Below are 24,684 nucleotides of genomic sequence, written 5' to 3'. Positions count from 1 at the left end.
TGGCACAGGTGTCCCAACCGTGTCATTACGCTAATAACAGGAAAATGGGGAGGGGCCACTGTCCTGCACTTCAGCCCTGGGCCTATTTGAGTCCCACCTGCTTCTTGTTCTGCTGAGGGCAGCAGGCTCACTCTGAGCCCAGGAACCAGGAGTGGAGGACGTGAGTCTGGGGCCTGAAATAGAAGCAAAAAGGTAGAATGGAAAGAGGCAGACACAGGAAGGTCAGGCCAGAGCCAGGGAGGCAGAGAAACTGTCATTACAGGGAGAAAGACAAAAGGAACAGAGAGGTAAAAGAGGGGATGGGGCATAGGACAGGACAGAGGCCGAGGCTGGAGGATGAAAGGACCAGCAGATGCCAATGGACCGAGTACTAAAAGGTGCAAAACAGAGTCAGATAACCAGAAGCCCCCAGAGAGCAGCTGGGCCCACAAGCCATCTCAGCCTTTCTAATTTCCAGGTAACATCCACGCCGCCTTTGCCAGCCAGGGCTGATACTGTCCTAGGTTTGGCCAGAAGACCTGCAGCAACTCTGGCTGTGGTAAAGCCATGGGGCCCACAAGGTTCCATCTCTGCCGTGGCCTCCTGCTCCTGCTCCTACTTCCTACAGGTATGAAGCTCAGTAAACCGGCCCTGGCCTCTCCTAGCAATGCTCTCATTTCTGTCAATTCTGAATCTCTTCCCCACAAAGTCTCTTTATCTTTCTCTTCCTACACTGGGAACGAGCTGTCTATCTGGGGAAAGTGAGAAAGAGCTGCTGAAGGGCGTGAGAGGAGACTTAACCTGACTGGGTGGGAGCAGAGACTGGGAATTTCCAGAGACTGGGATGGAAACTCCAAAGGGCCAGTGGAGAAGGGCCTTGAACATCAGGCCAATGCCTGCAACCAGGGGATCCCAGAGCAGTTTTAGGCAGGTACTTGCCTGGCGGAGATACACGTTTAAAAACTTAATCTACCAGAAGTGTACAGGCTGGTAGGACACAGTGAGGCTGAGGCAGGCAGAGTTGTGAGGAGGCTGCTATTGCTATCATTGTGGTGCAAGCCAGAAAGGAAGGATCCTGAGCTGGAAGGGAGACTGTGCAGTCAGGAGATGACTGGCAGAATCTGGAGAATCTGATGACAGGATTTGGATACTGACTGGACTACAGCAGGAAGAAAAGAGAATAAAGGAAGTTCCAACTTGATGCCATCAATAGGGGTACTGTGTGCTGAGATAAAGAACATGGGTAAGACGCAGTTTCAAACCAAGTGTGGTGGCACACACCCGTAATCCCAGCTATTCAGGAGGCTGGGGCAGGAGGATTGTAAATTTGAGCCCAACTTGGGGACATAACTGAGCAAGACTCTACCTGAAAATCAGCCAGCCAGCCAGGTGTGGTGGTGCACCGTGTAATCCCAGCACTTGGGAGGCTGAGGCAGAAACATTGCCAAGAGTTTGAGGCCAGCCTGGACTACATAGTGAGATCAAGATCAGACTGAACTATGTAGTGAGACTATCTCAGAAGAAAAAGAAGGAAACAAAATCAAAGAGCTAGAGGTGTAGCTCAGGGCAAAGCTATGGGTTCAATCAGCACAAAATATAAAAAGTTGGTTTCAGAGTCTGGAGGTGTAGCTCAGTGGTAGAGTACATCCTCAGCATATGACAGTCCCAGGTTCTGATCCGTGCTAGACATCTATGGCAGACATGGACCCCCAAAAAAGCAGATTTCTAAGCATGGTACAAGAGATGAGTTAATATTTTGGAGCTACAGAGCTAAAAATGCTTGAAAAAATTAAGCAGTGGACAGTAGTGCATATGGGTCTGGAACCAAAAAGAGCTTAAAAATGAGGGAGAAAAAAAAGAAAGGACAAGATTCTAAGGACAATCTTTAAATCAAGAACAAAGGAGAACTTAGTATATTTTCAGAAGAGGGAATGCCCGGAATGGTGGTCGCACCTGTGGTCCAAGCTACTCAAGGAGGCCGAGACAAGGAAGATGGTTTGAGCCCAGGTGTTCAAGGCCAGCCTGGATCAAACCAACCAGTGGAGGGAATGTTTCATAAGTAAAAAGCTTTGAGAGACCAGAAGGAGAGGATAGTAAGGACTGGGATGCCTGGGTAACAGTTTGGAGCCCTGGGCACATGGGGTCCCTCCAGCCTCTGTAGCAGGGCAGGCAGCATCCAGGTCCTTAGGGAGGGAAGAGAGATGAAGAAATAAGTCAGTGACTCTCCAGAAGATAAATCCGTGCCTCGGCCTCATTCATCCCTGCAGACAAAAGGGAGGAACCAGAGCCACAGCTAGAGGGAAAAAGGACCCACAGCAGGAGGACCACTGAAAAAGCTGCCAGGCAGTGGGATCGGTGACAGGGCTCTGGCTAGGGCACTGGGGGCAGGGACCCTGGCCTGCAGCCAGAGGTGGACAAACCTGACTGCTCCTACAGAGTGCTTTGGAGCTGAGGGCAGGCTGGCTCACAAGCTATTCCGTGATCTCTTCGCCAACTACACAAGTGCCCTGAGACCTGTGGCCGACACAGACCAGACGCTGAATGTGACCCTGGAGGTGACACTGTCACAGATCATTGATATGGTGCGTTGTGGTTGTGGTAGAAGAGCTATGGAGTCTTACCTGTAAGTGTCAAGGCACTAAGGGATTCTCCTCCTGGCAAGTCTGTAAGTGTTACAAGGATAAATGTCACCAACTGCCAGGTGCCCACTGTGTGCCCTACACTATGTGCCCCTGGACTCACTGAATTCCCACGCAGGGATTATCCCCCCTACATAACGCTGAGGAACCTGAGGTCCAGTGATGAGGGAAATCCACCAAGGTCATACAACAAGGTCATGCCTGGGAGTGAAGTGGACTGCACAGGGGAGTCAGGTTTGGGGTGCTGAGCAGAGCCCCACAGGTCAGTGTGCACAAAGAGGGCAGGGAATGCAAATACACATGTCCACTCTCCGCCTTCCAGGATGAGCGGAACCAGGTGCTGACCCTGTACCTGTGGATACGGCAGGAGTGGACAGATGCTTACCTACAATGGGACCCTGATGCCTACGGAGGCCTGGATGCCATCCGCATTCCCAGCAGTCTCGTGTGGCGGCCAGACATTGTGCTCTATAACAAGTACGGCCTACCCGGGGCCCCCTCCTTTCCCACTCTCTGCAGAGTTGCCCTTCACCCTGGTATGCAAGGATTCCCCTCCTACCACCTAACCAAGTTGCTCTGGACACTTCACTCTGGGGCTCTTCTAAGCTATCAAGAGCTCACAGCCACCCCTCAGCAAGGTACCCCTGTAGGCTGACCCAGGACAACCTGGGCTGAATGTCTGCTGTGGAGCGGCTATAAGGGCCTTTCTCTGGCCCGCTCCACCCTTCCAGGCTAGCTCTGACCTCAAGCCTTCCTGGGGATCTCCTTCCTCCAGTCCCTTGATGTCTACAGCTTTCTTTTATGGCACCTGAACCAGTTCTGGTCTCATAGCCAACCATGGCGCTGCACAGCTTAGCCTCAGCCTCCTAAGCAATTCTGCTGATGACTCCCAAAGTCACACTGACGACGCAGTGTCATTGCTTTTGCTGTGAATTTTATACCCTACCTGGGCTGGAGCTGAAATGTCTGAGCCCTTCAGCTGCTGAATGTCTGCTGCCCTTCAGCCCCTCCGGACTTCGCAGGCAGAAGTGCAGCCTGTGGCGCGCTCCATCCTCGGAGCCGCCTGCCCGGGCCACAAGGGCGCCAGCAGCCCCAGGCCCCTGCCCAGGTCCACCCTCACCTACGTGGCACGCAGGCTGCAGTCGGGCGACTGATCACCGTCTCTGCCCACAGGGCGGACGCGCAGCCACCGGCGTCAGCCAGCACCAACGTGGTCGTGCGGCACGACGGTGCGGTGCGCTGGGACGCGCCGGCCATCACGCGCAGCTCGTGCCGCGTGGACGTGTCGGCCTTCCCATTTGACGCGCAGCGCTGCGGCCTCACCTTCGGCTCGTGGACGCACGGCGGACACCAGCTGGACGTGCGGCCGCGCGGCGCCGCCGCCAGCCTGGCGGACTTCGTGGAGAACGTGGAGTGGCGCGTGCTGGGCTTCCCCGCGCGGCGGCGCGTGCTCACCTACGGCTGCTGCTCCGAGCCCTACCCCGACGTGACCTTCACGCTGCTCCTGCGCCGCCGCGCCGCCGCCTACGTGTGCAACCTGCTGCTCCCCTGCGTGCTCATCTCGCTGCTCGCGCCGCTCGCGTTCCACCTGCCCGCAGACTCGGGCGAGAAGGTGTCGCTTGGCGTCACTGTGCTGCTGGCGCTCACTGTCTTCCAGCTGCTGCTGGCCGAGAGCATGCCGCCGGCCGAGAGCGTGCCGCTCATCGGTGAGTCCCGGCCCGCCGTGCGGTTGACAGAGGCCGCGCGATTTGGGAGGTTGAGGGCGAGGAGTAGGCGCCTTCCAGGGCGAACCCCTGCCCTTAGTGCCCAGAAAGGGCCAGTCTTTTCTCAAGGCTTTGGTGCAGGGAGATCTGTGCTCGCCCCCATGTAGTTTTATTTCATTTTAATTTGTGTGTGTGTGTGTGTGTGTGTGTGTGTTTTGAGACAATCTGGCTACATAGTTCAAGCTGGACTTGAACTCACTGTGTAGCCCAGACTGACCTCAAACTCGTGGCAATCCTCCTGCCTCAGCCTTCTGAGTGCTAGAATTACAGGTATAAGCCATCACCATCTTCCTCGGTGTTTTAAACAGGCAAAATGTGCTGGGCACTGGCTGAGTGGCAGGCTATCTCCTGTACACCTACATTTGAGGTGAACAGCACTACAACCTATAAAGTAGATTCTCTTATTATCCCAATTGCACAGAAAGAATCAGAATTTGCCCCAGATCATGTCCATGACTATTGGAGCCTCCTGAGGGAGAACAGGTAGCTTCTGAAAATTCGCCAGTAGTACAGGACTGGGGGAACTTGACTCTTACCTCCTTCCATCCTTGGAATTGATAGGTCTTGAGAGCCTCCTGGTGGGCCTGTTTGGATTTGTGAGGGAGGCAGCAGGGAAGCCTAGGACCCCCAAGTTCTTGTTTTGGGCCCCAACTGGCTGTCTCTCTCTTGCAGGAAAATACTACATGGCCACCATGACCATGGTCACTTTCTCAACAGCGCTGACCATCCTTATCATGAACCTGCATTACTGTGGTCCCAGTGCCCGCCCAGTTCCAGCCTGGGCTCGGTCACTCCTGCTGGGACACCTGGCAAAGGGCCTGTGTGTGCGGGAACGAGGGGAACCCTGTGGGCAGTCCAGGCCACCTGAGCCAAGCCCTAGCCCCCAGCCTCCTGCTGGCCCCCCAGCGGGCCCCTGCCATGACCCACGATGTCTCTGCCACCAGGAAGCCTTACTGCACCATGTGGCCTCCATTGCCAGCACCTTCCACAGCCACCGGGCTGCCCAGCGCCGCCACGAGGATTGGAAGCGCTTGGCCCGCGTGATGGACCGCTTCTTCCTGGGCATCTTCTTTTCCATGGCGCTGGTGATGAGCCTGCTGGTGCTGGTGCAGGCCCTGTGAGGGGCTGGGGCCGGATACTAGGTAGCTGCTGCAGCCATGGCACCTCCAGGCAGCCAGCTCCCCAGTAGGGTTCCTTCTTTTCAGGGCCACTGAAGGACTACTGATTTCACAGTCCACAGGGTTCCTTGTTGTCTGCGTATCCTAACTACTCCCCTAATTCCAAAAAGAGGAGGAACTCTAATAATGTCCATGCTTGTAGTTAGAGCTTTGGGTGGGGAAGCGCAGTTACTGCATAAGAAACAGCAGTTATGTTTCCTGTCTTGCTAGGCAGTTGGGACTACAGGACTTGGTCTTGCCATCCTTGCCTAAGGGTTCAGGGAAGGAAATTCATGTTTCCAGAGTGGGAAACCAAACAGACATTTGGCTCCAGAGTTTCCACCCATAATAAAGAATGTGTGCACCTGGCACCTCCTGATTTCCTGTCTTGCCCTTGGGGCCCGTGGTGGTAGAAGTCGAGGATCCAAATTTGTCTCTACAGACAGAGGCCTCGGAACTCATGGGTCAAAGCAGAAATTACGTCTTTGCTGAAAAACAGCCAGTATGCCTAGAGATAGCCCAGTTCTCCCTCTACATTTCTCCTGCACTATGTCCTCTGGAATTCAATATGGTCCACCCTATCCCCACATAGATGTTTGGAGAGATGGAACGTGTCAAAGTAGGGCCATTGTTGGCATCAGTTATTGTCAAGCATTGGTTCGTTTCTGACTCACTCAGTTGCTATGCTATCTCTGTGCTTCAGACCTGGTCTCTGTTCTCAGGACCTAGGGACTGAGACCCATGGGAACACTGAGGCAGGGATCCTTAACCCAGCCAGTGTCGAAGGCCAGAGGTGGCTTTCTGAGGAGTGATTGGGAGCTGTCCAGATAGGCAAATGAGGCATTTGAATCACACAAGTTCCATGGCCAAGTGCTTTCCACCCGTCCACTCTTCCAGTAAGATGAGGTCTCTTCTGCCTTCAGGTGAATGGCTGTCTGTCCTGGAGTCCTCTCACCTCCAGCAAGAGCCCCACTTCTAGTGCCCAAGGTTTAGTCCCTAGATTCTCTCCTGTGTCTCCACCCGAGGTCTGGCGGCTGCAGATGGCTTTACCAGGAAGCACGAGTGTGCTTAGAGCACACATATGGCCCATACCCGCCGGCTGGCAGAGGCTCAGGTGGGGCTGCTTGGTGTCTGACAGATCAGAGCAGGACTGGACTTGCTGGCAGGGCCTCCAGGAACCACAGAAACAGCAGCAGGGACCAGACTGCCGAGAGGGAGCCCTGATGCACGGCTTCAGGGAAAACAGCAGAGGAGGACGGGAGTTAGAAGCAGGGTGAGGACAGAAAGACACAACACTGGCATCACGAGTCAAAAGGACTGATACACACAGTATGCTAGGAGACGGGAAGGACAAGGATTCAGGAAGGAAGGAAGAGACAGGGATGGGTGAGAGCCCCTGCTCCCCACCCAAAGGCCATCACGTGTCACCTCCTGCCTTCAAAAGGTACAAATGAGACATTTCAGGGTGATCTGGGACATGCGGTGGGGACCTGAGCGGGTCCAAGTGATGCTGAACCTGGCCCTCTGCCCACATCCTGGTTGGAGACATGCTGGATGGGCTGTGGGGAATCAGCTGAACTTTCCCAATGTCTGAAGTTATGTTAGGGCTCAAAAAAGAGGCTCAGTTGGACACTGGAGACCTGGTTTCTGGTCCTGCCACTAATGCAGTAACTTTGGGCCAGTCACTTCTGCCTCTGATTCTTGCTTCACTGTATTGTGGTGTAGCAGAAAATGCCCCTGCCCTCAGCAGGTATACTTCAATTTGTAAGTTACCTAGGTAATGGTTCCTCTTCCTATTCTGGTAGCTTCTGTCTCCTAGAAATGGCTGGTCACTGTCATGCACACTGTACGAGCCAATCCCCAACTGACAAGCCATTCTGCCTCTGTTCTGCCTGCTTGCTAATCCACTGTAAGCCTTAGACCATCAGAGATCAGGGCCTCATATTCTGGGAATGATCCTAATCCATAGCCGTTGATGTAAAATCTGCCTGCAAATCCTGGTGTCGTTTCTGGGTTTCTGCTTGCTGCTGCAGTAGGGCTGTACCCTGCTTCTGTCTCCTGATAGTCAACAGTGTGGTAAAGATAAAGTGAGATGATGTCCAAAAGGGTGGAGTTCATCCTGGTGGGGTGGTCCAGAGTCTGTCCCTAGAGCCAGGCTGCCTGGGCCACACCCATCCTTACTAGCTGTGTGGTGTGAAGCTGGTTGCTTCTCCGGCCATTTCTATACTATGTAGAATGGGGTGATGGGGCTGGGGATTTAGCTCAGTGGTGTAAGCACCTGCCTGGTAAGGATGAGATCGTGAGTTTGATCCCCAGTACCAAAAAAAAAAAAAAAAAAAAAAATGGGGTGATGATAGGACTTGCACTAAGGAGTGTGGCAGGATTAATGGCCCAGTGTATGTGGAACTCTGCATACTGTTGTGTCGAGGGAGATGGGGGAGCAAAGCAGAGCCTGGGCGTCCTTCCTGCCCACTACTCCGAGTCTTATGGAGGGGGGCAAGGGATAGCCATGGGGTAGGGGTAGGAGCAGCTGTTTATTCTCCGGAACTGCCCTATTCCCACCTAGAGAAGTGGTAGCCCAGCTTGGCCCTGGTATAACAAGAGTTGAGGGAAGAAAAGGAGACCTGGGTGTCATTTAGTCCCATTTGCTTATTTAGAAATAAGGAAACTAAGCCCAGAGAAAGAATGGGTTTGTCAGAGAGAGATTTAAGGTAGAGCTGGGTTAGAGCTGAGTCCTTCACCTAAGGCCTGGTGTTGGCCTTCAAGGGCAGGTCTGCGGGGGTCTTGAGGACAGTGATAACAGTGTTAGTGATTCTGCAGCAGCCTGAGGGAGGACACTGTAGGGAGTAGCCTCAGTGCAGCCTGAATCCTTGGGCCTGACAGTGGCTTCTCCTATGAGGGAGGAGCAGACCCAGATAGAGAGCAGGTGGATCTGTTGGCCTTATTGCCACTTGGCACATGTGCATATCCTCTGGGAGAATTTAGCAAATACCACAAGTGTCTGATTAAAAGGGTTCAGTCTTCGAGCCCAGCATGGTGGCACATGCCTGTAATCACAGCACTCAGGAGGCTGATGCAGAGGATCTTCTTGAGTTTGAGGCCAGCCTAGCCTGTGAGGTGAGTTCAAGGCCAGTGTGAACTACACAGTGAGATCCTGTCTCAAAAAAAGGGGAGGGTTTCTCTTTTTTGATTAAGAAATGGCTTTTAAACTTAAAGAGGGGGGCCGGGGATTTAGTTCAGCAGTTCAAGAGCTTGCTTGGTAGGTACAAGGTTATGAGTTCGATCCCTGGTACCCAATAAATAAATAAATAAATAAAATAAACTTACAAGAAGGTGAACCAGGTAAGGGTCCAACCCCTGAGAACCCTGTTCATCGCAGAACTGAGCCCCACCCTTACCTGAGCTATCCAGTCGGCAGGGCCCAGATTTGCACTTCTTGTCTGGAGGAAAGAAACAGAAGAATCAGAGCCTCAGTAGCTCTCCAGGTGGGAAGGGCCCTGGGGCTCTGGCAGCCCTGCCCTGACCTACTCTAGAAAAGGCTGGTGTGCATCCCTTCATTCAGTTCACCTTCTCTTGGCTACATTTGATGACCCCAAGCCAGTGAGCATGCAGTGGGGCCAGAAAGGAGCCAGCCATCTAAGTCAGGGTCCCTTCTGAGCTGCCCCTGCTCCCTGGCCTGTGAGTTCACCCCCTACCACCTCACTTCTCCCACTCTCTTGCCTTGTCCCTGCCATGGAGGGCTAGTCTGTATTGTTGGCCTGTCCTCACCACCACGTCAGCTCCTGGCCACCCCCAGTACTGGCCAGATGGGATCTAAAGCCACGTGGGACCACTTTCCACTTTATTTCTGGTTATGATTTCAGCCAACTATCTAGTTCTGTGAAAACTGGGCCTTACGCAGCCAGAAATATCAGATTGCAACCCTTCCGAGATGACGAATACTAAACTGGCTATGGTAGCACATGCCTGTAATCCCAGCACTATGGGAGACTGAGGCAAGAGGATTGCAGGTTTAATCCCAATCTAGACAATTCAGCAACTTGGTGAGACCCTTTCTCAGAAGGGAGGGGGCTGGAGATGCAGCTCAATACAGAGATGCTGGGTGCAATCCCTAGTAGCACCCCCTGCCCCATTCTCATTATTCCTTTGCTGACAAGCTCAGGATCGTGGGGCGAAATAGCCAACACCTGCTGGGTCATGGTTATAACTGGAAGTTAGAGACACAGCACCCATCTACGTGCCTGCACACACAGCTGCCCAGGACACTACAGCACATCATTCATATTCTGCCTCATAAGAAACACTCTGGAGCCAGATGTGGTGGTGCAAGCCTGCAGTCCCAGAACTCAGGAGGCTGAGCCAAGATTGCTGGGAGTTCGAGGCCAGCCTGGGCTGCAAAGTGGGTTTAAGTCAGCTTGAACTGCATAGTGAAACCCTATCTCAAAAAAAAAAAAAAATTAATTAAAAAAATAAAAGGAAAACACCCTGGAAACTCAAGTTGGGGCTCTTACTCATGTTTGGCAAGAGCAGTCTGTGTGTTGATACTGCAGCTAAAAATAATTCCCTCCCAGCTTCTGGCCAGGAAGAAAAGCTGGTCCAAGACCCCTTGCCTTGGTCAGGGAGCCCTCTTCAGCTCTGCAGCAGGCAGATGCCGTCAGGGACTAGAAGTGCAGGTCTCTCCTTATATGGAGTGGAGGCGAGGCTGGTACACGGCCTGTTCTCCTCACTGCTGATGTGCTTTTCATACTTACGCACATACTCCTTGGCCTGGATGGGGAAGCCCACCTTTCACACGGGCGCCACTCCGTACCCTCCTCACCTTTGATGTACTCACAGTTGTACATGCTGCGCTTGCCCAGGGCCCGGAGGTAGATGCGAGCAGGGCCCTGGGCGGGTCGGCTGGCATTTATCACCTGGAAGGTTTCAAAGGGGGGGATCAGCACCTCTTCCTCTCCAGGGAAGAAGGAGTAGCCTCTGATAGGAGCTCCTAGACAGGTCCAGATGCCAAAGAAGGTGTCCTCTCCAAACTGCTGCGCTGCGACATTCTGCAGGGAAGCAGAGGCGAAGCCTCCAAGCCTTACTGTGGCCCCAGGCCCTGCAGGTCGAAAACGCATGCCACGTACCCCTCGGTACACCTGGTGGCACCGGGGTGGACGCTGGCCTGTGGCCAGCAGCTGCAGGGCCTCTGTGAGCAGGAAATGGAGCGTCTTGAAGGAGAAGTGCTGGAGGTAATGGGCCCGGGAGCGGCCTGCCTCCCGCACGGCTGCATTGAACTCCTTGTGCAGGGGGCTGTTGGAAGTGTAGGCCAGGAGTGCCACCCCATGCACATCCCGGAAACCAGGAGGCGGTGGGGGTGGCCGGGTAGTACTCAGGCCCCATGCTGGACCCCAGGCCTGGCGCTCCTGCCACTGGCTGTTGGCCAGCGCCCAGCCTTCCGCGTAGACTTTGTTGGCTTGGAACTCAGTGTGGTTAAGTTCTGGGAGGGCAGTTGTCATGGCTGCTGCACAGCCCACATATTGATCATCAAAGGAGGCCAGGGCCATGTCCAGGGGTGTTTCTTGAGAGAAGATGTCTCGTCGTGTGAGAGAGTGCCTTTGGACATGAGGGAGAGATGATGGACCCCTGTCACCCTGAGGTAGGATAAAAGAAATATAGATAGGAGACAAAGAAAATCACAACTACCATTTTTTTTTTTTGTCTTTTTCCTTTTTATCGGTACCAGGGATCGAACTCACGACTGCCTGCTTGCAAGGCAAGCACTTATGCCGTTGAGCTAAATCCCCAGCCCACTACCATTGTATTTTGAAAAGGCTGAAACTTCTGGGACCCAGTAAAGTCAGTCTAGGGTATCCATAGGGGATTCCCTTGGTTAATTTAGATTCCTTTCCTTCCACACCCATCACATGCAGAATACTTAAAGAATATTCTAAGTCCTTAAATTGGTTTAGTTGAAAGAGTAAAGTGCAGAAACCTGAGCTTAAAAGAACAGAGAATTCAAAGAATGATTAAATTATCCGATACCTTTAAAAACTAAACAAAACCCTAAACTGAGCTTCTACCTGTAAAAAGGGCCAGTACCCTTCTGGGGATGGACCAGCTTTACCACAGTTTTGTACCCTCTGGAGAGAAACATAAATGTTCCCAGTTTCAAAAGAAAGCATGCCTCTCTCAAGGGTCTGCTCTCTTTCTCTCTGTGTGTTTATAATTTCCTCCAATAAACCCCTTTATGCCTCTTGCTGACTAGCCTTAGATGTTCTTTTCCCATGATGGGAGTCAGTAAATCTACAACGTACTCTACAGTAGGATGGAGAAGGTGAAGGAGACCATACCTGAAGGGCATCCATGAGGCCCACAGACACAACAAGTAGCAGACACAGCATGGCAGGAATCTGCATGTTGGAGCTGAGCCTGGGCAAGTTGGTATCTCTTTTGGGAATCTCGGTTTCCTCATCTGGAAAATTGTGGTGTTAATCTGTACAGTTTAGTAAACTCACACTTCATGTGTGCCTCTCCCAGTGCTTGACACAGAGCATCAAAAGATAGAAACAGGGGCCTGGAAGGGGGGAGCCTTCTTGTTGAAAGGAACATAGGAGACTTTCTGGAGGACAGAATATGTGAACAGGGTCTTGCAGGATAAATGGGAGAAAAAGATACTGTTTGAGACTGGGAGAGAAAAAGCTAGAGTTTGGAGAGGAAAGGGGTTTGGGAATCAGCAATAGACAAAATTAAGGCATCAGAGGGGAGGACTCTGAGGATGTGAAGTGAAGGATGTGTCTAGTCTGGCAGAGCTTGCAGTGAAGAAATGTTGGGGATTAGACCAACTAGGAAGGGACTTAACTACTGCGTGAGGAGTCTGGGCTTCACCTTACCCAGGCCTGAGGCCAGAGCAAGGAGGGTTCTAAGGTCAGAGGTGGGATCAGAACTGTACTCCAGCGCCACACTGCGGGCAGGCCTGGGGGCCAGAGGGCCTCTGCGCTCTCTGAAGCCCTGTGGTGCATGAAGCCATCCAGCTGCTTCTTCAGCTGCAGCCAGGGAGGTACAAAAAGAGACTCCAGGGTGCCAAAAAGGGGAGAGTAAGAGGCTCCTGCATCCCTAAGGGAGTCAAGAAGATCTCAGCCTCCTGCACCTTTTAGGTGGGCACACGAAGGGCCCAAAGTGCTCTAAGAAGAGGGCCACCTGGCGCTGAGTCAGTTTGGGACACAGTCTCTAAGCCAGCGCTGCTGCTGGGCTGCCCCAGCTGTTTCCTCTTTTTTCTCCTCCTTTTTATTTTATTGCAAAGTAATATCTGTTTGCAGTAGGGAAAGTGGTTATATGTCCGTGGTCATAAATCCAAGGCTCCTTCGCTCCTTCCTGCCATTTTCCTTTCCTTTCCCTCTCTCTCTCTCTCTCTTCCTTCCTCCCTCCCTCTCTCCCCCTCTCCCTGCCCTTCTCCCTCCCCCTCTCCCTCTCTTGCTGTCTCTCTGTTTTTTCTCTCTCTCTCTCTGTCTCTGAAAAAAGAGGGTCTCAGTACAGGCTGGCCTTCAACTATGTAGTCCAGGTTGGTCTTGAACTCAGGGCAATCCTGCCTCAGCCATGTAAGTGCTGGGATTGCAGGCATGTGCCACCATATCTGGCTCCTCCTTTCTCTCTCTCCACTTTCCTCTCCTTCCCCAGGCGCAGCAGCCAGTGGAGAGAGAGTGACCAAAGATATGGTGGCTCTCAGGACCTTTCTCAGCATATTCAAATCATATCATATTTATGTACACATATACATATATAGTTTTCTGTATGAGGCCTGTTTTGTATTTTGTTGTTATTTTTAAAAAAAGGGTCCGGGATATAGTCCAGGGCCTACCTGACAAGCATGAAGTTGTGAGTTTGATCTCCAGTACAAAAAGCAAAAAAGGACTGTGTTGGGGACCCGGCTATGTAAGGGTTAAGTTGCTGACCACAGCTGAGGCAACCAAGGACACCGGCTCTCACTCCTGTTTCAGGGCAGTAATTGTCACCCTTAGAGAAGACAGTTTTCTTACTTGGCAAAATTTGCTGTGAAAAAGTCTTTATTCTAACTTCTCAAGGTCCTGGTCAGTTTCCCACCTTTCTCTCGTGCCTCCCAAACTTGTTTGAAACCCAGTAAGTACAAGCGATCCAGAGAAGTCTTTGTTTTAGCACCAAAAGAGTTCTGAGCATCCTGGACCCCACAAACCATATTACTTTCTTATTTTATTTAAGCCTTTGCCAAACACTTATTTTAGGATATTGGGGGCCTGGCCAAACTCCTGCTAGGAACCCTCTTAATCCTCACACACACACATCCTTTAGCCCCCTCCTCCAGAAAGCAGTGCAGCAAGGGCTTCTTTCCCACCAGTTCTTAATGAATCCCCCTAATTCATTACAGGGGCAGCACAGTGTGTTTCATGGAATAGCTAAACCTTACGTCACATGTTTAGATTTGTTCCTAATTTTTATATATTATATATAATCCACAGTGAACATTCATTATATAAGTTCATATTTTGTAGAAGTAGAACGAGGTTTGAAGGATATGAGTATTCTATTCTGACAGGCACTACCTAGCTGCCATCCAGCCTGACATGGTGACACATTCCTGTAATTCCAGTACTGAGGGAGGGTGAGGTGAGAGGATTGTAAATTCAAGTCCCTGGGGGTCATCTGGGCAAGTTAGCAAGATCTTGTCTCAAAGTGTAACAGAATAAAAAGGCTGGGAATGTAGTTCAGTAGGTTTGATTCCCAGGGCAGCAAAACAAATTGCTGTTCACAAAGTACCGGCTGAGCTGGGGATTTAGCTTAGCAGCGGAAGTGCACAGTCATGAGTTGATCCCCGGTACCAAAAAACAAAACAAAACAAAACAAGTGGGTTTGAAAAGTACCATTTTATAGCCAGGTGTGGTGTCACACTCCTGTAATCCCAGCACGTGGGAGGCTGAGGCAGGTGGATTGTGGCAAGTTCGAGACCAGCATGGGCTACAAAGTGAGCCCAAGGCCAGCCTGAACTGCATAGTGAGTCCCTGTCTCAAAAAGACAAAAAAAAAAAAAAAAAAAAGCAAAAACTACTGTTTTACTGCTTCTCCCCACACACATCAAATGAAGGAGAGTGCCCTTTTCTCCACATCTTTGCAAATGTTGGATATCTTTTATTTCTGTTTAAGTTTAATTTAACTGGTTCTGGATTATGTATATAATCATGTTACTATCAACACAAAGTCATAAATAAATCTTTATCTCTACAAGTTTTCTTGTGTGCCTTTTAAAATTTTGGGGGCTGGGGATTTAGCTCAGCGGCATAAGCACCTGCCTTGCAAGCAGGCAGTCGTGAGTTCGATCCCCGGTACCGATAAAAAATAAATAAATAAAATTTTTATGTCATTTTGCTGTTATATATGTGTGTGGTGAGAACACTTAATGTGAGACTTACCCTCTTAATAAATTTTTAAGCTCCCAGTACATGATTGTTAATTATAGGCACTATGCTGCACCAGAAGACTCTAAAAGCACATCTTACTCATTGCTGTAGTCTATGTACATAGTGGGTGCTCAATAAAGACTGCATTGAGAATGCCTTGGACTTCCAGGAAGATGGTGGATGGTAAACAGCAATAAATCAACCTCTCCAAGATTTGGAATTCAGACACTAAAAAATAACTTAGGGAAGAACAGGAGGAGGAAGGTGGATCCCTGGGACCCAAGAAGGATCTGAAGGAAAAATTGGAGCTCACAGAGAAACTGAAGAGACAGACGTCAGCACAGAAAAAGAAAAGGGCCATCTGTGCTTTCTCCCTGGCTCCTGATGTGGGAAAGGAAGCTCTAATCTACAGAGACACAGTGAAAGTGGGGGACTGAGGCTGGGGATTTAGCTCAGCGGCATAAGTGCCTGCCTTGCAAGCAGGCAGTCGTGAGTTCGATCCCTGGTACCCATAAAAATGAAAAGACCAAAAAAAGAAAGAAAGAAAGAAAGAAAGAAAGAAAGAAAGAAAGAAAGAAAGAAAGAAAAAAAGTGGCGGGGGGACTGTGGAAACCTCCAGGGAGAAATACACTCATAGAATCCAGCAGTGGGTGCTGTGTTGGTGAGTTACTCCTCTCTCAGAGTGCTTGGTTGGATGTCATTGCAGGGTGGGGCCAACTGAAACCCAGGACGCAAAGTGGCTGTGGGTTGGCTTCACCTCAGGGGCCCCTGGTGTTAAACTCTCACAGTGACCGACTGAGGGCCAACCACAGTGACATGCAGAATCGGGGAGCTATAGTCAGGCTAGCAAGACATCCGAAGTGTTAAAAGCCAAATGCCTCAGGTCCCAGTCCCATGACCAGAGGCCAGGATCCAACTGAACCTTCCTGGATTTTGAAAGGATCAGAACTGGCACTCCAACCCAACCTACTGCAGACTCACTGGGATTGTCTGGCACAGATCTGGTCTGTGAATGTCTGTCTCTGTCAGCCAGTGAGGATGGAGTCACATCCTGAATTGGACACTGCCACCAAACTGTAGACCCCAAAGGGTAACAACAGGCTTGAAGACATGGAAATTTCTTCCCTTTTGTTTTCCTTCTAAGCTACTTTTTAAAATTTCTGTTAAATTTTTGGGGCTTTAGTGCTTTTTTTTTTTTTTTTTTTCAGGAGTGTGAACATTGTTTTTAGTTTTTTAGTTTTGTTTTGTTCTTGATTTGTTTTTTCCTCCACTCTTTCCCTCCTTTCTTCCTCATCAGTTTCCTGAGTCTGGGTAATCATCATTTGTCCTTTAATCTTGCTTATAATGTCTTTCTCTTATTTCTCTTTTCTTTCCTCTTGTTTCTTTCAAATCTTTCCCCCTTAGGGTAAAATTGCTCTGTTGAGAGGTATTTACTATATATAATTTTCTGATCTTAGATTTTCTTATATAACTATAAATCTTGTACCTGTGGTTAAAGGTGGCAAATTAACAGTTATCACAGTTGGTCATTTTCTAGTCTGGGTTGGATGCTGTTGTTATTTCTGATTGTACTACTTTAGCCAATGTGACATAGTTGTAATCTTCCTTTTATGCCAATACCAAAATTGTCTCAGGGTCATAAATAATACTATACTTAGTACCAAAGAACTGGGAACTAGGCCAAACAGGCTGTAACCTTTCATCCCTAATAAATTGAAGATGTAGGATCCTGGGGCAGACTCAAAGCTAAAAGCCAGCTATGGAAGGCAGCTTTTAAAAGTCATTTTCTGAAGGGATCTAATATTAGTAACACTACCCAATATAGCAATTTACAAGCCTCAACCCAAAACCAACAGCAACAAAATAGAAAATCAGAAAACAGAGAAGCAAGGTATAACCCATTATCTCCAAATTGCCCAAGGCAGGTCCCTGGGTCATTGAGGTATAAGATATCAGAAGCCACCCTTCTGAATTTTCTGCAATGATAGCAGCAAAAGTAACAAAACAAATAAGTCTCTTGACAAAACAAATAATTACACAGATAATTAAAAAGATGATAACCGGGGGCTGGGGATTTAGCTCAGCGGCATAGGCGCCTGCCTTGCAAGTAGGCAGTCGTGAGTTTGATCCCTGGTACCGATAAAAAGGAAAAAGACAAAAAAAAAAAAAAATGATAACCACAATGAAGGAAATGGTTAGGAAATCTAGAGTAGATATAGATTTAAAAACTAGAGAAGCTTATAAAAGGCATACCAACCCTAATGTAGAAAAGAAATAGATTCTATAAAGCAGACTCAAACAGAAATCCAGGAGATTAAAAATTGCACTAAAAGTATATGTAACAGAAGCAGCAACATGAAGATAGAATGTCACATCTAAAAGATAGGACTGTCGTTGGTAACCATTAAATGAAAGGCCTCTTAAAAATAGCAAGCAATGCATAAAACCTATAAACAGTTTACGAGAACTGATCTTATGACACATGATGAAATGAACAAATACTTTGATGGAAAAAAGGGCACTACAGTACCCAATGCTGATTCCAGAGCATCGTGATGTGAAATCCAGCAATGTTATTATTCTTTGTTCAGAGTGATTTTAGCCTGCTTTGGTTTGTTTAATCTCAACATAAATGAAGATATGAATAAATGCGTGTATGTTTAAGTGTATAGGATTGATAACCATATTACTAAGTTTTTGTTGAATAGTTGAACAGAACTATTTGCAGTCTCCCTGCTTGAATTTCCATTTATATGTTCTACTTTTGTATCTTGAACAATTATTTGTAAGAGGACAATGTGTAAACATCAACTAGTGATTTATTACAGCTTATTTTTTCCTTTGAAAATATGTACTATTTCTACCCATTTTCTGTTTTGTTTTGTCTTTCTTTTCTTTTTTTTTTTTTTTTTTTTTTTTGTCTTTTTCTTTTTTTTTATCGGTACCGGGGATCAAACTCACGACTGCTTGCTTGCAAGGCAGGTGCTTATGCCGCTGAGCTAAATCCCCAGCCCCTGTTTTGTCTTTCTTTAAATAAAATTTAAAAAGAAAAAGAAAAAAAGAAAAAAATAGCAAGCAACCGAAGTCTGGGAAGATGGCAGAACAGTAAGCAGCAGAGTAAATAGCGTCTCTGAGAGAAACAATCCAGATGCTGGAATATAGCTTTCTGGAGAAGACAAGAAGCAAAGAAGTGGGTCCCCTCAGTCCAGGAAGAAACTCTAGTGAGAATTGAAGCCCACTGAGAGAATAAAACAAAGAAAAGAAAAACTTAAGCAGAAGATGATAGCTGGCAGCGCTTTCACTGGAGCTGGAACCACCGTGCCAGAAGCGCTGTTGGAACCTGGAGATGCATGGGCACAGTGAAGCTGGTGGCTAGCAAGCCCGAAGGCCTTGGCAGGGAGACACAGTGTGGGGGTGGAGCAGCAGACCAGAGAACTGCCCTAGCTGGTGGTGTGTGGGACTCAGTTCTCCCACAGGAGTGGGTGATTGGTAGGGTGCCATTTTGGAGTTGGGCAGGATCAGCCTGGAGACAGGACTGTAGCTGGCTTCCTTCAGCCACTCCTCGTTCGGAGCAGACAGGTGGAAATTGCTTGGACTGAGTCCTGCCCCTCTATGTGGTCCAATAGCCACTGCCAAGGGTTCCCATCCCTAACCAACCTCACCTTCCCAGTGCATACTAACTTGGTGAAGACTCCCTGTGGTTTACCAGTTCAGAAGGGCGGGGCCAGTCTGCCCCGCCCCTGCTTACACTCCAGTAGCCACCAGCAGACAGGAGAAAGCAGCAAACAGCAGAAATCCCTAGCCAACACACTTCAGAGTAATTATAACCAATACAGGAGTTCCAGGGATCTGGCTACCCACTTGTCCAGAAGAAACCAGGAACATGACAAGAGGAAGACACAAAAGGAAGTCTCTGACCTCCAACCCAAGCAGTACTGGTCCAGGAAAGGTAAACACAGAAGAGACTGGGAGTTGCACACCTGCAGTTTTTGAAGCAACAGCAACTGAAATAACTCCATGAAGCTATAAAAGAACTTAAAATAGAAATACTACTACAGGTAAAAGGAGATATGAGAAACATAATAAAGAATTGCAAAGGACCTCTAAAGAAGACACAGATGAAAGAATAGAGGAGCATAGAAAAAGGAGGGAAACCTTCATTGAAGAATATAAAAAAGCTTAGAACCCATGAAACAGATTCAAAGAGATTACCAGGAAATTAAAAAACTCCATTGAAAGCTGGCAAAACTGCTTGAAAGAAACTAAAGGTAGACTATCAAACCATGAAGACAGGTTTGCAGCTTGAGGTTGCAAAAGGAAAGATCTCTTCAAAATAACAAGGAAACAGGAAGTAACAATACAAAGGCTAGAAGATGACAAAAGGATCTATAATTTAAGAATAAAAAATATGAGTGAAGAATACAAAGGCTATTTACAGAAATAATTAAAGAAAACTTCCCAAGCATAGGAAAGGAAATGATATTCAGATAAGTGAGGCATACAGAGCTCCAGACAGGTATAACCAAAATAGATCTATACTCAGATATATAATAATCAAGATCCCAGAAATTCAACATAAGAATGGAATATTAAACCCTTTAAGAAAAGAAACATATCACCTATGAAGGAAAACCCATCAGAATCATGGCAGACTTCTCGACACAAACCATCAAATCAAGAAGAGCTTGGAGTGAAGTATTCTAAGCCCCGAAAGAAACCCAGATTGGGATATCCTGAAAAACTATCTTGCAAAATTAATGGAGAAACAAGATACTTCCATGGCAAAGAGGAACTGGGGGAGTTCATGACCACCAAACCAACCCTACAAAAAATACTGAAGAATGTTCTAGAGAGAGAGAGAGAAAGACTATGATTTCAGGAACAGTGGCAGAGGGGCCCACTGAATGGGGCAGACAGTGGAATGAAGGGGAAAAGTAGACAAGCGATGGCAGAAAAATAACATGGCAGAGATAAGACAGAGAAGGTTGGCTATAATCACTAATATGGATGGCCTCGATTCACCAATAAAAAGAAACACAGGCAGAGTGGATCAGGAGATAGGGTCTATCAATATGCTCTATATAAGAAATACAATTAATCTGAAAGAGCATTTATAGACAGAAAGTCAAAGACAAGAAAACACTGCTCTGTGTGACAGGGATTCTGCAGCTTGCCCATCAACTGCAGATTGGCTAGAAAGCCATAACACTTTTATACAATGGAAAACTACTCAGTTATAAAGAAAGAAAACCTTGAGGCTCTTGTAGATAAATAACTTGAGATCATGCTCAGAGGTAAAAAGGTTCAGAATCATTTAGGTGAATAGCAGGTTCCCTCCCTAATCTAAAAACTAAAGGAGTTAGTGAGATACAAAATGTACAATGCATCCTGTGAAAGTGAAAGGGGAAGAATTGTCTAAAAAAGGAAGGCAATGGCCATTGTTAATCTTGCATGATGATTTGAAACCCATATTGTTTTCATTGTTCTGTTTAGCTTGGTTTTATTTTGTTCCGTTTGTCTTCTTGTATTAGATTTGATGGCATGGACAGCTATTCCAAAGCATAGGAGGGGTATATACCATAGCATATACCATAGCAGGATATACTATGGTAACAATGTTTGATTTTCTATTAACTTGATTTGAAGCCCTGTATTGCTTTCACCATCTTGTTTTGACTGATTTTATTCTATTCTGTTTTGTTTGATAGTATCAAGTGTGAGGGAATAGGCACCTACTTTGAAGACAATAAGATTCACTATGTTACCCATTCTGGTTTGACTATTATCTTCTTTTGAAGTTCTATAATGTCTTCAATGTTTTGTTTTTATTGGTTTTGTTCTGTACTTTGTTCAGTTTTACTATACCTGATGATATAGGCAATTCTTTTGAAGATAGCAACAGGCATTATGGTAATCACTGTTGATCACCTTGTATTTTGTTTTTAAGTCATGTACTATGTCCATCCTTTTTTTTTTTTTTTTTTTTTTATCAGTACTGGGGATCAAACTCACAACCGACTGCTTGCAAGGCAGGCGCTTATGCCACTGAGCTAAATCCCCAGCCCCCATCCTTTTGTTTTGACTGACTCTATTTTGTTTTGTCACATTTGGTTTTATTCTCTTCAAAATAAAAAAAAATTTTTTTAAATAGCAAGTGACCATGAAAAATCAATTCCAAAGCTGCTAGATGATGCAAAGAAGACTAATACAAGACTAATTAGAGTCAGTGAAGAATTAAAAGATAGCACAAGCTGGTTCTTCCAGGAAGATGGCGGCATAGTAAGCAGTAGAGAAAACAGCCTCTCAGAGATACCATCTGGATGCAGGTATCAAATCATCGTGAGGAAGACAAGAGGGAAGAAAGTGAGTCCCTTGGATCCAGGAAGAGTTTGAAGTCTGAGTCAAAGCCCCCAGAAACAATAAAAAGAAAAACTTCAACAAAGAAGAAGGTGATAGCTGGCAGTGCCTTCGCCCAGAGCTGGACTCACTGCATGAGGGGAGTTGTTGGACCTGGGGACGTGTGGTCATGAAATGGTAACAGCTGGTGACCCCAGAGGCCTCTGTGGAGAGACTTGGCCATGAAAGGGAGCAGCAGACGTGGTGGACTGTACTGGCTGGTGATGAGTGCAGGAGAGAGCAATTGCTCATTCTGGAGTCATGCCAGATAAGCTAGGAACCAGAACTGCTGCTGGCTTCCTCCAGCAGCTCCTACCTGGCCATAGACTCAGTGGAAATTGCTTGGACTGTGGCGAGCCCAATGAGTCTGGTCTTAAAGCAGGCCTGCTAAAGTTGTCTACTACTGTGTCATAAAGCACCTCCTGGGATACAGTGGCACAATTTGGGACGCTGTCTCCACAGGTGGTCTACTAGTGAATGCAGAGAGAACCTAGAAGTGTACTTTTTTTGTTGTTTTTTTTCTTGTTTATGTATTTTATTCAGTTTGTTTTTTATTTCTCTTTTATTTTATTTATTTATTTTTGAGTGTGAGTGAGGTCTCCATGTGGGTGCAGTTTTGTTCTGTTCTAACTTTTATCTCTACCACCTCTTTTTTTCCTTTAGTTTCTGCGTCAGTGTCCCCAGGCTGGTGGGATCCATCTTTGTCCTCCATCCTACTGGTAATCTCTTTCTCTCTTCTCACTTGTTTTCTCCTTAATCAATTTTGAATCTTTTTTTGTCTTTTTCATTTTTATCGGTACTGGGGATCGAACTCATGACCGCCTGCTAGCAAAGGCAGGTGCTTATGCTGCTGAGCTAAATCCCCAGCCCCTCGATTTTGAATCTTAACCCTTGAGGACAGAATTGACATCTTACAGACTTATTTTTGTATATAATTGTTTTGCTGTTATATAGTCACAAGTTCAGGTCATACAGTTAAAAGTTTCCAATCGGGCTGGCTCAGTTTATTGTTTTATAGGCTGTGTTTGATGCTATTGGTACCACTAGAGCCAAACTTGACATAGTTTTTCTTTCTTTTTTTTTTTTTTTTTTGTCTTTTTCTTTTTTATCGGTACCAGGGATCGAACTCATGACCACGCACTTGCAAGGCAGGTGCTTATGCTGCTGAGCTGAATCCCCATCCCCCATAATTTTTCTAAATAGCTATTGGTCCTGATAACCCATGACTGAGATTGAGTCGGGGTCACAGAGAATGCTGTGGCATGGAGTCAGAGAACCAGGGACTAGGCCAGGTGAGTGATAGCTTTTCATCTCCAACAAACTGAGGAGGTAAGATCTTCCATCAGTAGCTTTTCATCTCCAACAAACTGAGGAGGTAAGATCTTCCATCAGTCTCAGAGCCCAAAACCAGCCACACCTGGGAGATACCTCAGAGATGTGGTCGTCACCTGGGTGTCCTAAATACCATCAATAAAGCAATCCACCATAAACAACTAACAATCATCACTCTAGGAATTAAACTAAAAAAAGAAATGAGAAGACACAACCTCAGACACCCAGTTCACCAAAGGCAAACCCAGGGGGTAATGAGGCTGGAAAATCCAAAAGTCCCTCCCAGGTCTCTCCAAAGTGGTAACAAAGCAATTGAATAAGGTTCTGGAAAAAATGAAATCAGAAATAATCTCTCAAATAACTACAGGGCTTACCAAAATACACTCTATGTTTCGTAATGTTAGAGCAGACACAGACCAAAAAAAAAAAAAAAAAAAAAAATAGATGAGCTTAAGCAAATCATGGAAGCACAACATAGGAAACAAATGGAATCCATCAAGCAAATTCAAGCAGGTATCCAGGAGAATTTAAACTCCACTGAAAGTATTTGAAGCAGATTAGGCCAATGTGAGGACGGGATCTCAGATATTGAAGACAGGCTTGCAGTTAGTGACCAGGAAAAGAAAGATTTCTCAAAACTAGCAAGGGAACATGAGAAATCAATCCAGCAGCTGCTAGATGAGACAAAGAAAATGTAAGATTAATTGGAGTCAATGAACAAGTAGGAGATACCACAAGTGACATTCAAAACATGTTCACAGGGGCTGGGGATTTAGCTCAGCGGCGTAAGCACCTGCCTTGCAAGCAGGCGGTCGTGAGTTCGATCCCCGGTACCGATAAAAATGAAAAAGACAAAAAAAACAAAAAAAAACAAAAAAAACATGTTCACAGACATCGTGACAGAAAACTTTCCTGGCAGAGAAAAAGAATTTGACATATGAATAAGTGAGGCATATAGAACTCCAATTGGTAATGGTCAAAAAAACCTACATGCAGGCATATCATAGTCAAGATTCTAGAAATTCAGCACAAGAATAGAATCTTAAAAGCTGGTAGGAAAAAGGAACAAATCACTTGTAAAGGAAAGCCCATCAGAATCACAGCTGACTTCTCAGCACAAACTCTCAAGTCAAGGAGAGCTTGGAGTAAAGTACTCCAAGTTCTAAAGGAAAACAACTTTCAACCCAGATTGATGTATCCTGAAAAACTATCTTTCAAAATTGATGGTGAATTAAGATACTTCAATGACAGAACATCTGAGGTGTCCTAACCTCAGCACTTCAGAATGTTCTGAAGGATATTTTAGGACGAGATAAGGACTGAAACTCCATAAATCACAACAGAAGGAATCCACCAGGAAAGGCAAACAATTATAAGGAAGGGAAAAAGAAAAAAAAGGAGGAGCCAATAATAAGAAAATAACATGACAAGGATAAGTGAATACTTGTCAGTTTTAACCAGTAATGTTCACCAGTCAAGAGACACAGACTGGCAGAATGGATCAAGATGCAAGATACAACAATATGCTGTACACAGTAAAGACATTTAATTCAAAAAGAAACTCAGACTGAAAGTCAAAGGATGGGAAACAATACTTCATGTAACAGGAATTCAGAAAAAAGCAGGAGTTGTTATTCTGTTTGCAGATAAAGTGAATTTCAAGCCAGTACTGATTAAGAGAGATAAAGTCACTACAGCCTGGTAAAAGGAATAATTCAAGAGGAAGAGATAACAACCATAAATATATATGCAACAAATATTAGTGCACCCAGCTAAATAATTATCAATAGACATGAAAAATCAAACAAGCCTTAATAAAATTGTATTGGGAGACCTCAATACCCCACTGTCAAGAAAAGATAAATCAACTGGACAAAAAAATCAATAATGAAATGTTAGAATTAAATCAAGCTTTTGAGCAAATGGAATTAGTAGATGTCTATAGAGTCTTCCACCCCACAACATCAGAATATACATTCTTCACAGCTGCACATGGGACATTCTCCAAAACAGAC

At 46.8% G+C, this 24,684-nt stretch overlaps 2 protein-coding genes across 2 annotated transcripts in view; one reads left to right on the top strand and one right to left on the bottom strand.

The window, feature by feature from the left end:
* The first annotated feature begins 219 nt into the window (after positions 1-219).
* Chrna10 (cholinergic receptor nicotinic alpha 10 subunit) lies at positions 220-5,502 on the top strand. Its single transcript, XM_063256590.1, has 4 exons — positions 220-607; positions 2,941-3,095; positions 3,792-4,324; positions 5,054-5,502. The coding sequence occupies exons 1-4, from the start codon at positions 353-355 to the stop codon at positions 5,500-5,502; spliced, it is 1,392 nt and encodes a 463-aa protein (XP_063112660.1). The 5' UTR covers positions 220-352.
* Positions 5,503-6,145: 643 nt separating this feature from the next.
* The window catches only part of LOC100715659 (GPI-linked NAD(P)(+)--arginine ADP-ribosyltransferase 1), a 28,659-nt gene continuing 10,120 nt past the window's right edge, over positions 6,146-24,684 (bottom strand). Inside the window, exons 2-5 of the mRNA XM_013145379.2 lie at positions 11,868-11,989; positions 10,358-11,168; positions 8,937-8,978; positions 6,146-6,769 (exon numbers count right to left, since the gene is read on the bottom strand). Coding sequence (XP_013000833.1) covers positions 6,678-6,769; positions 8,937-8,978; positions 10,358-11,168; positions 11,868-11,933 — 1,011 coding nt within the window. The 5' untranslated portion in view covers positions 11,934-11,989 and the 3' untranslated portion in view covers positions 6,146-6,677. The remainder of the gene's footprint in view (positions 6,770-8,936; positions 8,979-10,357; positions 11,169-11,867; positions 11,990-24,684) is intronic.

This window comes from Cavia porcellus, unplaced genomic scaffold (assembly GCF_034190915.1).
Source record: "Cavia porcellus strain 051 isolate PalLab524CR breed Dunkin Hartley unplaced genomic scaffold, mCavPor4.1 scaffold_9, whole genome shotgun sequence".
Classification (NCBI taxonomy): domain Eukaryota; kingdom Metazoa; phylum Chordata; class Mammalia; order Rodentia; family Caviidae; genus Cavia; species Cavia porcellus.
Note: the sequence above shows the minus strand (reverse complement) of the source record. Positions and strands in the feature narration are given on the sequence as shown.

Excerpts from the sequence above, each read along its gene's own strand:
- Chrna10 (XM_063256590.1), top strand. The coding sequence starts at position 353 with ATGCCAATGGACCGAGTACTAAAAGGTGCAAAACAGAGTCAGATAACC. Across the intron at positions 3,096-3,791 it reads GACATTGTGCTCTATAACAA|GGCGGACGCGCAGCCACCGG; the intron begins GTACGGCCTACC and ends CTCTGCCCACAG. Across the intron at positions 4,325-5,053 it reads CGAGAGCGTGCCGCTCATCG|GAAAATACTACATGGCCACC; the intron begins GTGAGTCCCGGC and ends TCTCTCTTGCAG.